Source organism: Ranitomeya variabilis, chromosome 5, assembly GCF_051348905.1.
Source record: "Ranitomeya variabilis isolate aRanVar5 chromosome 5, aRanVar5.hap1, whole genome shotgun sequence".
In the NCBI taxonomy this organism is placed as follows: Eukaryota; Metazoa; Chordata; class Amphibia; order Anura; family Dendrobatidae; genus Ranitomeya; species Ranitomeya variabilis.
Window position 1 is genome coordinate 336,144,133 of NC_135236.1, and position 17,076 is coordinate 336,161,208.

Consider the following 17,076-nt stretch of genomic DNA (forward strand, 5'->3'; position numbering starts at 1 on the left):
AAAGCCTGGATGTATTGTTCACAGTGCTGAATATATTGCTATGAAATTATTTGTATGTACTGTACACTGGATGAAACATTTCTGATAAATTATGTACACTGGATGAAACATTTCTGATAAATTATGAAGAAAATTGCCTACTGTGAACCCAGAGACCAGCACTGCAAGACTGAGCCACTGTGAAAGAACTTTTCAAGATGTCTAAAATGTATATGCTTTCTGGTTTGTGCTTTAAAAGCTAGCGGAGAAAAAAATAAATATACTGAAGACAAGTTAGATGGACGTATACATTGAAACTCAGAAGAGTAGTATGGCACGAGCTTACATACGTTTTGACGTCTATATTATACGCACATGGGTGAACATAGCCTTAGCATGACATTTACATCAGACTCAGACTGCACAAACCCGGATGTATGAATCCTGGCGAGTATGGACTGGAATGTAGACACCAGCCGTGTGTTTCATCACCCGAACTTAAGAGCCTCATAGGCATATAAGAGGATTGTGGCTTCTGGTCAGGAGACCCGTAACTGATCCTTTCATTGTGGTTCATCCTCGCAATGTAAACAAACATGGATGTGTGAATCTAGACTTAACATCTACAGACCTAAAGGGAACCGGTCATTGGATTCATGGCACCTGAACCACAATTGCAGCCAAAGATGTTTTACCCTGAAACACTGTGGCATTTCAGAGAAAACATGGTTTTAAAAGCCAGTTGGGGACCATAAGGAGAGACCTAACTAGTTTGATGACATCCCAGGCTAAGTTTGATGAATTTCTACTACTGAGAGAGAAAAAAAAAGAAATACACTAGTGATGCGCACGCCTAAAATAAAAACAGCTTTTATTGGTGTATCTAGTGATACACTCATTTCTACTACTGTACTCTATACATACACCCAAGCCCTTACCTGCTGAACCAGATGGAGGTGGTGCACCAGCTTTCTGCCATTCTGTGGCTTCTGCTGCCATTCTACGGACATAAGCATCATCAACGCACATCAAGATGTTTTCCGGTTTTATATCTGTATGGATGATTTTACATTTGCTATGCAAATAGTCCAAGCCCTGAAGGACCTACAAAATACAAGCAATTACCAGATTATTTGGAAGGATTCTATATTTAGATAAAATAAGCTTTCTTGAACATGGATGGATTCGGCACACGTAAATATCTATTTTAAAGCTCAATTCTAGTAATATTCATTATGGTAATAGTAGGATGAAATGATCACACAGATGAGGGAATGTAAAATCACTTGCATCTTATTTTTTCTCATGTGAAATAACAGGTGTCACATTGGAAAAGGATTTTCACAAGACTTGATTTTTCATTAGTGTTCTTGTAGTCTTGTGCATCTATGGTCACTGTATATCACAAGTCAAATAACATGTACAGTAGACTGCACTGCCATCAGAAATACTTCCTCTACATAGAAAAGAACTTCCAGTAGCCTCTCTCCATGAGCCTCCAGCATAGCATATAAAAAGTAAAGCGGTGACAGACAAAGTTTCCGATTGCTTCTCTATATACAGTGGGGAAAATAAGTATTTGATACACTGACAATTTTGCAAGTTTTCCCATCTACAAAGAATGGAGAGGTCTATAAGTTTTATCGTAGGTACACTTCACCTGTGAGACACAGCATCTAAAAATAAAAAAATCTCATTGTATCATTTTTACATAATTAAATTGCATTTTATTCCATGAAATAAGTATTTAACCACTTACCAACCAGCAAGAATTCTGTCTCTCACAGACCTGTTCATTTTCTATAAGAAGCTGTCCTTCTCTGCAGTCATTACCTGTATTAAATGCACCTGTTTGATCTCGTTACCTATATACAAGACACTTGTCCACACACACAATCACACTCCAACCTCTCCACCATGGCCAAGAACAAAGAGTTGTCTAAGGACACAGGGACAAAATTGTAGACCTGCACAAGGCTGGGAAGGGCAACAGGACGATAGGCAAACAGCTTGGTGAGAAGGCAACAACTGTTAGCAGAACTACATGGGAGGACCTGGTCAATGACCTGAAGAGAGCTGGGACCAGTGTCACACATTACGCCATCATGGATTGAAATCTTGCAGGGCACGCAAGGTTCCCCTTGCTCACGCCAGTACATGTCCAGGCCCGTTTGAAGTTTGCCAATGACCATCTGGATGATCCAGAGGAGGCATAGGAGAAGATCATGTGATCAAATGAGACCAAAATAGAACTTTATGGCATCAACTCCACTCGCCGTGTTTGGAGTAAGAAAAAGGAAGAGTACAACCACAAGAATACAGTCCCAGCTGTGAAGCATGGTGGGAGATACATCGTACATCGTGAGTGCTTTTCTGCAAAGGGTAAAGGACGACTGCACTGTATTGAAGGGAAGATGGATGATGTCATGTATCGTGATATTTTTAAAACAACCTCCTTCCCTAAGTAAGAGCCTTGAATATGGGTCATGGCTGGGTCTTCCAGCATGAAAATGACTGAAACACACAGCCAGGGTAACTAAGGAGTGGCTTTGTAAGAAGCTTTTCAAGGTCCTGGAATGGCCTATCCAGTTTCCAGAACTGAACCCAATAGAAAATCTTCAGAGGGAGCTGAAACTCAATGAAGAGGGAGCTGAAACTCAATGTTGCCCTTCAACTGCCCCGAAGCCTGAAAGATCTGGAGAAGATCTATATGGAGGAGTGGGCCAAAGTCCCTGCTGCAGTGTGTGCAAACTTGGCCAAGAACTACAGGAAACATCTGACCTCTGTAATTGCAAACAAAGGTTTCTGTACCAAATATTAAGTTCTGTTTTTCTGTTGTGTTCCCAACGATAAAAAATACAGACCTCTCCAATCTTTGTAGGTGGAAAAACTTACAAGATTGGCTGTGCATCAAATACGGTACTTATTTTCCCCATTGTATCTTATAGTGTCCATCTTAAAATCAGTAATAAGATTGTGGAATCCTGCATCGAATCATTTAGGTAATATCTTTTGAGCTCAAGAACAAACAGAGATGCTTTATATGGTAGAGACCCTGCTTGCTCTTGAGTTGAAAAGATAGGAATTGAATAATCGATATAGGATATCGCAGTAGCCTGCATGGTCATATTACCCTAGGCTACGTACACACCGTGTATGTGCCCACTGTTGGCATGCACTCTCAAGGTCTGTGCCAGACAGTGGGACAGTGGCCGCAGGCAGGATGGCTGCTGAGGTATCCATCCACCATAGTGAACTATTGTATACACAAAAAAAACAACACAATATAGATTTTTTTGCAGTGGCCAGCTGTATAAACTGCTAAGCTTTACTACACTGTAAAACAAAAAGTATGGAAGACAGATGCCTACCAGACGACGGTCAAAAGAACGCACTTTTGGCCTCCGTCTGGTGAATAGGGACCTATAGGGACTTTACAGTATACGTCAAGAAAAGCTCCCGATGTATACCGCAGACACAGTGTGCACTTACCCTTAATGACATACACACCCTTACATATCACACCAGAGACAAATGGAAGCCCTACTACAGGCCATGGTGCCTCAAGGGTGAATTCCTCTGATTTAGGTGTCACCTAAGCCATTTAAAGTCTTTGACTTCTTTATATTCAACCCAATTTGAAGAGCTGACACCTTGTAATATATCTATATAAATATAGTCATATGCCCCGATTCGTCATTTGTAGTTTTCCTTTAGACAGTTTCCTTTTTTTGTCTTGTGGTATTACTTGCTATTTTTGGTACCAAACTCTTCAAAATGGCATACTATTCATAAACTTGGTGACAGAAAAAAATGGTCTATTTTTTGTCTTGTGACTGTTGGCAGCAAAAATCATGTTTCACAAAATGACGCAAAAAATTGCACCAAAATAGTGGTGTACTCAAAAATACACAAGGGGGATGTGGAGTTAAGTTGCATAAATTTGGGGACTTTTCAGAAATGTCGCAATTGAAATGAATCAGGCTAAAACATCTGGAATTGCTAGACTCTGTCCACACAGGGGAAAACAAAAAAAAACAGGAAAAAAATTACTTTAACAAAGTCAAAAATAAAATAAATTGGGTGCAACCAAAACAGATTAAAAATAAACAAAAATAGACAAATAAAAGGCACAAAGTCACTGATGAATTGGGACCCTAGTTTCTCAGGCGCTACATTATCTTATTTGTAAAAACTTTAGAGAACAATGAGCACACATAAGCACACTGTATATGTACTAGTACTTGACAAGGATTGCACTTAAATGTCTATTATCAATAAGCGGAGAGAAAGGTTGAAAAGTGTAAAATCAGAGAAATTTGGTTATTTTCTAAGCAAGAACAGTTCTGACAAATAATGCTTGAAGCACCACTCCAGTGTTTTCCTTTTAGTGCTGATGTGGTGCGTCTCATCCTAAAATTCGTTCACCTGGTCTCACCCTCCGGCATCTTCACTTTTTTTGACATCGCTCCAGTCCCGCGGAGCTATCTTGTAATATCAACTTCTGACTGGCTGGAAGCCAGAAGTTACGTCACAAGCTCTCAATGCATGTCTATGGGACACAGAACAAGGCTCTTATAAGACTTGCATAGAGGTGGGACCTCTGGCTTGCTCCATGAAGCACTGGAGCGATGTGGCAGGTCACAAACTGCAGGAGACGGATGCCGGTGATAAAACGTGAAGACAGCGACATGTAAGTAGAAGAGTAGGGGTAGGGTCCTTAGATTAAAAGCACCACTCCAGTGGTAAAATAAAAAAAAAATGCTGAAGTGGTGCTTTAACAGTCAAGGGAAGTAGAGTACAACATATACATTACCTGACAGATAATACTTTTCACACAGCGAATGGGAAGACCCTGATAGTTTGATTTGATGATCCACTTTAATAAGTGATGACCCAGAACTTCAAACACCATACAGACATCTAGTATCATATTAAGGTGAAAAATTATGGTATTCATAAAAGTAGGACTACAATTTAAGCAAGCATTTTGTCTGCATAATTCTGCAATGTATTGGTCTCACAGTTAAAATTGGATGCACAGTACGTATACATGGTTTGGTCATGCTGTGGATTTCCTGTATTTCGAAAAAAAAATTACTGCACATTTTACTTTTTATATTGCAAGTGGTGAATTTCGCTGCTTACCATCCACAGCACCCTGGTCAATTTCTGCTAAGGGATTCTCTGCAACGCGTGCATGATACTTTTTAAAATCTCATCCAGTAGATATGGACACACAATTCTAAGATGTTTTATTTCCTCCATGAAGCCTTTATCTAGCTATAAAAATGCTCTATGAGGTTATGCACATACTGAGGGTTTTTTTGCTGAGTGCTTGGAGCAGAAATTGAGTGGAACCTCCAAGATTTAGAAAAGTTTTGAATTTGTGAGGAGGATTTGGAGAGTTTCCGCTCAGCATACGCTCCAAAAATTCATTAAAAAATGCAGGGTGATCTTGCATTTAAGGAGCTAAAACATATCTATAATATGAGAATAAAAAAAAGAAAGAAAAAAGACTAAATTCCACTAACGGGAGTGCTTTCAATCTCTATTTTTGCTGTATAGCGACACAAAAAAACAAAACCTGTAGATTAAACAGAATACACAAAGAGGAGATCTCAAAATAAGGGCTCAAGGGATCAGAAGACAAAATAGGAGCGATCCATGGTGAAGTCCTGGTGATAAGAACCAGGGAAGACACAACAGAGATGAGGGTAGTAGTGAAGTGGTATTCTTCATATAGACTACTGTTTCATGATAAAGCTCATTAATGCAATTGCAAGGCAAAAAATAAGAGCCCAAGGAAGAAATCAGATCAATTTTTAAACGAATTGCTGTCTTTTAATAACTATTCATGGATTTTCTACCCCTGCTCATTGTTGTCTTCATCCTGACAGCGCCAACTACAACATTTTTTTTTCGTATTTTTTTGCCTTGCAATTGTTTTTTAAGGGCTAGAACTCATCGCTATTATAGTCTACAGAGCGGTTCCCAAGTCCTTGTATTTACTGGGATTGAATGACATGTACAATCTTTAGCCGAGTCTCAGCTCAAACTTACCAATGCAAGTCTATGAGTCCATGAAAAACTGACAGCAGATGGATGGCAATCGAAAACTGAGTAACCTTCATTACTGATGAAACTTTGAAGGTAAAAACTGACACTGACCGAACTGATAAAAATCATTGATGAAACTCGGACCGCTTTTAGCACAGTAGAAAAATCACTAATGTCCTAAGTGCAGAAACGCCAAGTCAGATACATATACTCCAGACGGGGAAAATAAAAAATTCACTTAATCAAGTGCGAGAATATTTTCTTGTATTTCTCACTTGGGATTACTTCACTAGCAGCCCGTAGATTTGCTCTGTGAAGGATACGTATACCGTTCATTCCAGAAATTTTGAAGTCATCAATTAACTGCACCACCATGTCTTTATTTGGATCTCCAGGGTCACTTTCACGCACCTGCAAGGAAAAACATTCTTCCTTGAACAAGATAAAGATTGTGGAAAGACTGCAGTCGCCAGCACATTATACGGATGCTCATCGATTTCAATGGGTGTTTTGCAATGCTCCCTTTCCCTTGTCCCTGGAATGTTGCTTCAGGGAAAACAAACATTCTTCGTCTGGTTCCAACATAACAATAGATGGTGCCGCTTAATGGGAAACAGTCGATAAAAGGAATCAAAGGGGTACAATAGCTACCATGGAAGTGCTTATTTTCTTAATCAAAGCTTCCATTGTACCAACGTTAATGGTCATATTAAACCCTACTTAATAGTACTTTCCAATATTAATATATTTTGTATTTAACTTGAAGCAGTTAATTAGTAAAGAGCTAAAAATCAAACAACGATACCAGGAAAAAAAATAAAACTGCAACTACTTAGCAAAATGGAAAAACAGTTTGTAAGAATGAACTCAAGGGGGCAGAAAATATGCTTCAGCAGTGACAGAGCTTCTACTTACACATCTGAGCAGCTTTATTTCATCCAAAGCCGTCTCCGTATAGTGTTGAGCACTTTTTACCACTTTCATTGCAACAAATCTCTTCCCCCTAGGAGATAAATTATATTACATGTATGCTGATAATCTGGAACTATAAATTATTCTCCAGGATTTAAAAGGAAAACTTCACCCAGAATCTACAAGTCATATTGAGATAATCCGTACCATTAAATGGAGATATTTTTGCAAAATATAATATTAGAGTCGCTAACTAGACATGACAGATAACTGATTACCGTAGTCATGATGCCTTCTATACATCTACACAGCATGTGTACACCAAATTTTTCAGGTTGAACTAGACACACGATGTAATAGTGGCTGCGAAGCGGAATAAAACATTTTTCTTTTCTCATTTTGCCTCTTTGTTATGGAAACATTAGCAATCAAAGTATTGGCTCCTAAAGAGTTAACTTTAGTTAAAGCGAACCTGTCACCCCCAAAATGGAAGTTGAGCACTGTGTTTTTACAATTGCTTATTTTGCCCTTCTACCCAGTTAATTTTTCTGGTTTCCATTATGCCCAAGACATCACGTGATTAAAAATGGACTATATTAATCCTTCTAATCTCTATGTAGAAACAGGAGGTCAATTTTGTCTCATTGGTCTTAATTTTGCATTCATTTTGTCTCATGAAGCATAGAAAAGAGAAGAATTTACTCGGCAGAAAGGCAAAGTGAGCAATTGCAAGTACACAGTGCTATTTAATAAGATGATTGCAATGTAAAAACTTTGATGGGAGTGCGAGATCATACGACTGAATATATGTAAAAGAGATAATTCTATTTGAGGGAGAACAACTATAAAATGAGATTGATGGTCATACAATTAAAAAAGGTAAAAAAAAAAATTCTTACTGCATGTCCCAACAGAGCCACACCGTAGAGAAATGACCCCATCCTAGCTTCCGAATAACGTGGTAACGCCCATTAAACAGATCTCCTATTTTCACCGGATGGTAGCCACCTGTAAAAGAGAGGTAATAATGTAACCCATTTCATACACAAATCTTGTAAAATTACATAATCATGGTCACATGATTGTCTACAAATTTGCATTGTATAAATGTCCTCCGTATACTTTAAGGATGGATATTTTAGGGTTTACATAAAAATTAGGGGGCCATCCAGCAGTGTTGCCACTTAGTAGGACGTCACTTATCAGCACGTTCCTATCTGTCAAGAACATGATGCTGCCAGCACTTGCAGTCACCACACCTTGCACTAACTTTCAAAGCTTGGTAAAAGTTAAAGCACTTTACTCAGCATTTATATTGATGTGCCAAGTTCTACTCCTCTATTCCATATGTTTTACCTCCATCACTTTTGTGGATTTCTTTTGTCCCGAAAAGAAACTTGTTACAAGGACAACTTCTCTTAAGATTAGGAAATCTGCATAAACATAATTAGCGTCAATAAAGTAGTCGTTTTCTTGAATCTGTTTTTTTTTTATTTTGTCTATGGAAATGTTTTAACGAAGTAATGTGTCAGGCTTATTTGCTAATATAGTATACATAATTGGCCACTAGCTCACAACATCTGCTTAATGAGTACTTGTCATTTCAGTTGACTTTTTGGATACGCTGTCGTGCTTGTGTTCAAGAGGACGAACGCTACTTCTGGCCATTATATAACTTGTACCCTGCGTTTCCACCAGCTCTACCCTCTGTAGACTCATTCTCCAGTCTTCTCTGGTGGGAGACTAGCTGCTATGATATCTGCCTAAGACAACACACAGAAACAGGAGGGATTCCAGCTTCTTTTTCGGTTTAGCGCATTTAGAAGCACAGCCAAAGAAACAAAAAGGAACTTTAAAAATTACCAAAATAATTCAATTATAGACATTGCAAAAACTTAATGGTATTTACCAGCCAAGGTCACAAACGAAAATGCACAAACAGGTTGCAGTAGACCACCTTACTAAAGGAGGTAACATGGGTGCAAAATACTGATGAAGCAACCACTCATTGCCTTTTTGCTATGTTTTTCCATGTTTAGAAGCAGTGGCGGCAGCATGAGGTCATTCCATAGCAGTACTGAGTTGTATGGATGTGAATCCAGCTCTCGGATAAGGTAACTCACTCACAAACTTTAGCACGATCTGCCTGTCTAGCAATGCTTTTTCTTTGTTCTCCTCTCCTCTTTCCACAGAGCATAATAGGAGGAGTAACCCTTCTTTTACCAAGACAGACTTGGGAGGAAGTGGCTCATGAGTGGAGAAAGAAAATTATTTCTCTAACAAAAGAAGATATATTCACTTGTACTACTGATTTTTGCAAAGTTTAACAGACTTGACTTTTACACTTTTAGTAGTATGCCGAGTTTATAGGTTATATGAACAGACACGTTAGCTGACATAATTTATAAGCTTAGCACTTACAGACCTGGGTATCAGGCTGCATTTTTGATGTGCCTACATGCAGCACTATTTTTGCCATCAAAAGCAATGGAAGCCTTGACAAAAGCTTGAAGGAAAGTCAAAACCCTTATGTGGTCAACAAAGCCTCCATGGCAGTCCTTTCACATTTGACAGCAAGAATAGCGCAGCATGCACAAGATTCCATTATAAGCCAGCGCAGTCCAGTGAGCACTAAATATGGTATGCTGGGATCCAGTACTGTATAGTGTTTTTCTTTTTAAATGGAAGTCATGATATACAATGTAAATAAGCTTTACCAACAAACATAATGATTACTATAAGCCCACTCCAATGAAAAGCTATACTGAAATAAATGTAAAAAAAATATTTGCTTATACAAACAGTTATGAACATAGTCTTCCAATCTTATATGCAAAACTGATAAAATGGGGACTTACTTTTTTAAAATCTAGAAAGCATAATCTTGGGTCAAATGAATCACAATGACTCATGCTGAATGGGAAATATGGTGGTATTTAAACACCTTGGACCAATTTCATGAAAACACCTATTGGTTAGCTTATTTTGTGCCAATAATTACATTCTTTAAATAAAATTTGATACAGCTGGATGCAATGTCTCCCCCTTTAAGCCACCCCGCCTTGCCAAGAGAGCCACAAAGTGTCTAAAACACTATCACAATTGTGATGACATCTCTCCACTATTAAGGGACATTTATGAAAACTAACAAGAAAAACTGTTTTGTGTCTCCCACTGCAACTAATCAGCTTTTGTGGGGTGGGAAAAATTGCATTGGACTCTGACCAACATTATTGAATGAGCCAGTGCTGATTTGCGAGTTTTTCCTTAGTTGTAATCGGGCTGAGTAACAAACTGCAGTATGCTGCGAATGGCCGCATATATCGGATGAGACTCGCCAATGCAAGTCAGTGGGTGCAAGGAAAAACCCGTACAGCACAAGGACCATGTATGCGCAGACTGATTTTTACGCACGTCAGTGGAACCATGAAATTTCACCAGCTGTGTACAGTAAGTTCACAGCCACAACCCTAAGAATAGAATAGATACCGTATATACCGTATTTTCCGGCATATAAGATGACTGGGCGTATAAGACGACCCCCCAACTTTTCCAGTTAAAATATGAAATCTTCTTAAAAGTCGGGCATCTTCTTATATGCCGTATGTCGTCTTATAGGGCCAGTGACTAATGTGCCATTTGGGGTGGGGAGTGGTCCCGATGACGAAGAGAGGGGGCGTCTCACAGGAAGGGGTGAGTGGAGTAGCCCCCTGTTACCTCATTGCGGCAGCGTGGGGGTCTCTGTGCTGGGGAGCGGCGGCTCCTCATTGCGGTAGCATAGGGTTCCTGTGCTGGGAGCGGCAGCTCCTCTTCGTGCCGTGGGTGCTGTGGGGCGGTGCATCTTCTTGCAGCGTCGGGGCTCCTCCGGCATCTCCGCAAGGCCCGGAGGCACCGGCAGCTCCATTATTACGATGCGGTGGCCTCCGGGAAAATGGCCGCTGGGGGCGGCGCATGCTCAGATTCAGATCTCGTCCCGAGATCTCGGGAGACGAGATCTGAAACTGAGCATGCGCCGCCCCCAGCGGCCATTTTCCCGGAGGCCACCGCATCGTAATAATGGAGCTGCCGGTGCCTCCGGGCCTTGCGGAGATGCCGGAGGAGCCCCGACGCTGCAAGCAGATGCACCGCCCCACAGCACAGAGCCCCCACGGCACGAAGAGGAGCTGCCGCTCCCAGCACAGAAACCCTATGCTACCGCAATGAGGAGCCGCCGCTCCCCAGCACAGAGACCCCCACGCTGCCGCAATGAGGTAACGGGGCTACTCCACTCACACTTTCCTGTGAGACGCCCCCTCTCTTCGTCATCGGGACCACTCCCCCCCACCCACCATATTCACATTTGTCTGTACCCGGCGTATAAGACGACCCCCGACTTTTAAGAAGATTTTGAGGGGTTAAAAAGTCATCTTATACGCCGGAAAATACAGTAGATAGAATAGATATAGATAGAAATCCTGTAGATATATAATGTCACAAGCCCCCTACATATAATAAACTTGTACCCTTTAGTGCCTTTCATGTGGCTCTAAAGGGTGTTTAGCCTTGTTTAACCCAATTAAAAAAATGAATACCAGTATATACTCGAGTATAAGCCGACCCCCCTAATTTTGCCACAAAGAACTGGGAAAACTTAATGACTCGAGTATAAGCCTAGGGTGGAAAATGCAGAAGCAACTGGTAAATTTCAAAAATTTAAAAATAGATACCAATAAAAGTAAAATTAATTGAGACATCAGTAGGTTAAGTGTTTTTGAATATCCATATTGAATCAGGAGCCCCATATAATGCTCCATACAGTTTATGATGGGCCCCATAAGATGCTCCATATTAAAATATACCCCATACAATGCTGCACAAATGTTGATTATGGCCCCATAAGATGCTCCATACAGACATTTGCCCCGTATAATGCTCCACAAATGCTAATTATGGCCCCATAAGATGCCCCATATAGATATTTGCCCCATATAATGCTGCACATGGCCCCATAAGATGCTCCATAGAGATATTTGCCCCATATAATGCTGCACATGGCCCCATAAGATGTTCCATACAGATATTTGCCCCATATAATGCTGCCCATGGCCCCATACAGATATTTGCCCCATATAATGCTGCACATGGCCCCATACAGATATTTGCCCCATATAATGCTGCACATGGCCCCATAAGATGCTCCATAGAGATATTTGCCCCCATATAATGCTGTACATGGCCCCATAAGATGCTCCATAGAGATATTTGCCCCATGTAATGCTGCACATGGCTCCATAAGATGCTCCATAGAGATATTTGCCCCATATAATGCTGCATATGGCCCCATAAGATGCTCCATAGAGATATTTGCCCCATATAATGATGCACATGGCCCCATAAGATGCTCCATAGAGATATTTGCCCCATATAACGCTGTACATGGCCCCATAAGATGCTCCATAGAGATATTTGCCCCATATAATGCTGCACATGGCCCCATAAGATGCTCGAGATATTTGCCCCATATAATGCTGCACATGGCCCCATAAGATGCTCCAGAGATATTTGCCCCATATAATGCCGCACATGGCTCCATAAGATGCTCCATAGAGATATTTGCCCCATATAATGCTGCACATGGCCCCATAAGATGCTCGAGATATTTGCCCCATATAATGCTGCACATGGCCCCATAAGATGCTCCAGAGATATTTGCCCCATATAATGCTGCACATGGCCCCATAAGATGCTCCATAGAGATATTTGCCCCCATATCACGCTGCACATGGCCCCATAAGATGCTCCATACAGACATTTGCCCCATATGCTGTAGCTGCGATAAAAAAAAAATGACATGACATACTTACCTCTCGTCACTCAGGCCCCCGGCACTTGCTATATTCACCTGTCCGCGTTCCAGCGACAGCTGCCGCTGTGTCTTCCCCGTCCTCTGCACTGATGTTCAGGCAGAGGGCAGCGCGCACACTAATCGCGTCATCGTGCCCTCTGACCTGAGCGTCACTACAGAGGACGGGGAAGACGCAGCGGCGGCCGTCGGTGGAACTGGGAGCAGGTGAATATCGCGCACTGCCCCCTGAGATACTCACCTGCTCCTGGCGCGGTGTCCCTGGTTCTTCGGCGCCGGCAGCTTCTTCCTGTATTGAGCGGTCACATGGTACCATTACTCATTACTGTAATGAGCGGTACCATGTGACCGCTCACTACAGAAAGAAGCTGTCAGCACCCGGAGAACCAGGGACGTCCAGGGACTGCGCTAGGAGCTGGTGAGTATTATTACACAGCTGCTGCTCCCCCTCCCCTGCCGACCCCTGGGTATGACTCGAGTATAAGCCGAGAGGAGCAATTTCAGCCTAAAAAAATGGGCTGAAATTCTCGGCTTATACTCGAGTATATACGGTAATTAAAATAAAATTAAATAGGCATGCTGTGGTCTGGAAAGACGCGCCGCATGTCCATCTCAGCAGGGAAACCAGAGGCGTCCGTGCACACATAGTGGGTATGGGATTTCTTGAAATCACATCCACTATGCTGGAATATCTGTCCGCTGCAGGCAGAACGCTGTGGAAGTACACAGCGTCCAACCCGCAGCGTTTACTGACCGTGGGAACATTCCCTTAGTGAGTACTGTCAGCTTTTCCTTTGTATGTGCCTGCCACTTCTCTATAAGTAGTCAGGAAAAATTAGTATGTGAGGGCCATCAAAAGTGAATATATCATATAGAACCCTTAAAACCGAATATTAATTAGATATCCATTAAAACCATTGTGTGCTACAACAAAAAACAGACAGATTAAAAACCAGTGGGAGGGTGACCATGGGCTATTCAGCATGATCATGATAAAACCTGGAGGCCCAACAATCTCTGGATGTCCCTACCAAGATACCCTAATATCAATTACTACCTTGCTACTGACGTAGGCACCCTAAAATAGATGATAAATGGTGCCCTCACTCAACAGTGGCTGTCTCTGAAACACCCTAGCTCACCCTAGATATGGCATAAGTGCCCAGGTATGGGTCCATTGATATATTGTAACTACAGTGAGCAAAAAAACAGATAGCCGGTAAAACAGCCTATAGTGCAGGGAGCAGAGCAATAGTTCCTCTATTATTTCAAATTAGGATACACCTTGGTTACTTATTTTGCCAGTATGTTCCAACACATTTCCCCGTAAAGGTTTATCAGGAGAACAAGTGTTAAATAGAGGAACAAGTGAAGTGTTCAGCAAAGTGTGCTTTGTGCTTTGATAGAGGTCGGGTAATGGGCATGTGTGGATGACGCTTATATCACGTCATCGTTCCCCTGCTGCCGTGCAAGACATATGAAAGTCTGCATACAGTTTCCTAAAAACACATGAAGGACTCCCAGACTATGAGAAACAACAAGACAATGACCCTAAGCACACAGCTAAAATAACAAAGGAGTGGCTCCAGAGCAACTCTGTGACCATTCTTGACTTGCCCAGCCAGAGCCCTGACCTAAACCCAATTGAGCATCTCTAAAGAGACCTGAAAATGGCTGTCCACCAAAGTTCACCATCCAACCTGACAGAACTGGAGAGAATCTGCAAGGAAGAATGGAAAAGATCCTGAAATCCAGGTGTGAAAAACTTGTTGCATCATTTCCAAGAAGTCTCATGGCTGTACTAGCTCAAAAGGGTGCTTCTAGTCAATACTGAGCAAATGGTCTTAATACTTATGACCAAGTGATATTTCAGTTTTTCTTTTTTAATAAATTTGCAAAAAAATTCTACATTTCTGGGGGGGGGGGGGGCGGGGGTTCAGTCAAGATGGGGTGCAGAGTGTACAATAATGAGAAAAAATGACCTTTTTTGAATATACCAAATGGCTGCAATGAAACAAAGAGTGAAAAATGTAAAGGGGTCTGAATACTTTCCATATCCACTGTAAGACTATTCATAGCTGTAGGTTTGTGATATGTACATGCTCTCAAATTACTGTCCCTGTCTTTTTTAACGGTCAAATCCACAATGGAAGTTTGCTACTATTACGTTCAGAGAAAAATCTAAGGCCTAGATTATTGCTGCTCAAACCAAAGCTGAGATAGTCAGCCTCTGATGATATTTTTATCTCTTATCAATGTATCTGGCAGCAAGGTTCATTTGTGAATACCACCATCTGTTCTCTTCTCCAAAATGACCATTTTTCCCATGAGCCCTGGAATAAACTGGCATATGATGGGGCACAGGGGCTCCCCATCATGGTTCCCCTGAGCTGATGGAAGTACTTGTAATAAAAAATAAAGTAATTGTGAGTCAGAAAGAAGACCAGTAAGTAGTTCCTCAATGAAATTGCTGTTCCCCCCAATTTCCACTGCTCTAATTTTCAGATACTTTTTTATCACCAGAATGCCAGAACCATGAGGTATACTGCTATACAAAGCCTTCACATCAACGGAGGCTGGTTATCAAAAATACAGGGGAATCCATGCCGTTTTTTTTGTTTTTTTTTAAATTATTTACAGTGCAGGCTGATGAATACTCCCATCAGCCGCTCCTGCTCTCACTGCTATTAGCGGCAGCTGATGGGAGCAGTAGTAGTAATTTTCGGCTGTCATGCATATGACAGCGTGGCAAACACTAGATGTTAGAGCCCCCATTCAAGTGAATGGGATCCGGGTTCGGGGCCTGGCACTGTTCTGATACCCGAACCCAAACTGTTTGAAACTGTTCAGCTGAACCCGCTGGACCTGAACATCCAGGTGTCCTCCCAGCTCTACCCTTAAGTAGGTCAGATATGTCCCTCATGTACGATACACACCTCTCCATTAAATCCACTACTAACAAGATGGTTTAATGCCAGCTGTTATGTTTAACAAATCACAGTTAATATTACCTCCCCATTACCCCAATTGCCAATGCACCAGGACAATTGGTGCTCCACTTCTGGGCCGGTTGCGGACTGGAATTTTTAGGCTGCAAAGGGCCCAATATCTATGAACCTTCCCAGCCTGATAATATCATCTCACTGCTGTATGGTTTACCTTTGCTGGTTTCAAGAAAATGTGAGGAACCCACGTCATTTGTTTTCATTTATTTATTTGGTTAAACAACTATAAAAAGCTATTGAACAAACTCCACAATAAAGACACTAAAGGGTGCAAGTTTATAGTATGTAGGAGAATTATGAAATTATATTATATCTGCAGGACATCTATCCATTCTATCTATTCATCTACCGTCACTAATATCTATTATATTTCTATCATCTATCTATATCTTTATATGAGATTACTTTATTAGTTTTGTAAACTGGCTTTAACCCCCTTTCTGCCAGCTGACGGAATAGTACGTCAGCTGGCAGAACCCCCGTTTTGAGGTGGGCTCCGGCGGTGAGCCCACCTCAAAGCCGCGACATGTCAGCTGTTTTGTACAGCTGACATGTGCACGCAATGAGCACAAGCGGAATCGCGATCTGCCCGCGCCCATTAACTAGTTAAATGCCGCTGTCAAACGCTGACAGCGGAATTTAACTAGCGCTCCCGGCCGCGCGGCCGGAAGTGCTCGCACCGCTGACCCCCATCTCATGATCGGGGGTCATCGGTGCATTGCCATAACAACCAGAGGTCTCCTTGAGACCTCTATGGTTGTTGATGGCCGATTGCTTTGAGCGCCACCCTGTGGTCGGCATTCAAAGCAATCCTGCATTTCTGCTGCATAGAGGTGATCTGAGCTTCACCTCTATGTAGCCGAGGCGATCGTGTAGTGCATGCTTCTAGCCTCCTATGGAGGCTATTGAAGCATGCCAAAATAAAAAAAAAAAAGTTTAAAAATATAAAAAAAAATAAAAAATATATAAAAGTTCAAATTTCGCCCCAAACAAAAAAAAAAAAAAAAAAAATCAAACATACACATATTTGGTATCGCCACGTTCTGAATCACCCGATCTATCAATAAAAACAAAGGATTAACTTGATCAATAAATGGCGTAGCGAGAAAAAAAATCAAAACGCCAAAATTACTTTTTTTTTGGTCGCCGCAACATTGCATTAAAATGCAATAACGGGCAATCAAAAGAACGTACCTGCACCAAAATGGTATCATTAAAAACGCCAGCTCGGCACACAAAAAATAAGCCCTCACCCGACCCCAGATCACGAAAATTGGA

At 41.4% G+C, this 17,076-nt stretch overlaps 1 protein-coding gene across 7 annotated transcripts in view; it reads right to left on the reverse strand.

The window, feature by feature from the left end:
- The window catches only part of SRPK2 (SRSF protein kinase 2), a 181,447-nt gene that overhangs the window by 45,542 nt on the left and 118,829 nt on the right, over positions 1 to 17,076 (reverse strand). For all 7 annotated transcript variants that reach the window (XM_077264748.1, XM_077264746.1, XM_077264750.1 and 4 more), the window contains 5 exons: positions 7,851 to 7,959; positions 6,955 to 7,042; positions 6,363 to 6,450; positions 4,796 to 4,902; positions 918 to 1,083 (listed from right to left, as the gene is read on the reverse strand). In XM_077264748.1, coding sequence (XP_077120863.1) covers positions 918 to 1,083; positions 4,796 to 4,902; positions 6,363 to 6,450; positions 6,955 to 7,042; positions 7,851 to 7,959 — 558 coding nt within the window. The remainder of the gene's footprint in view (positions 1 to 917; positions 1,084 to 4,795; positions 4,903 to 6,362; positions 6,451 to 6,954; positions 7,043 to 7,850; positions 7,960 to 17,076) is intronic.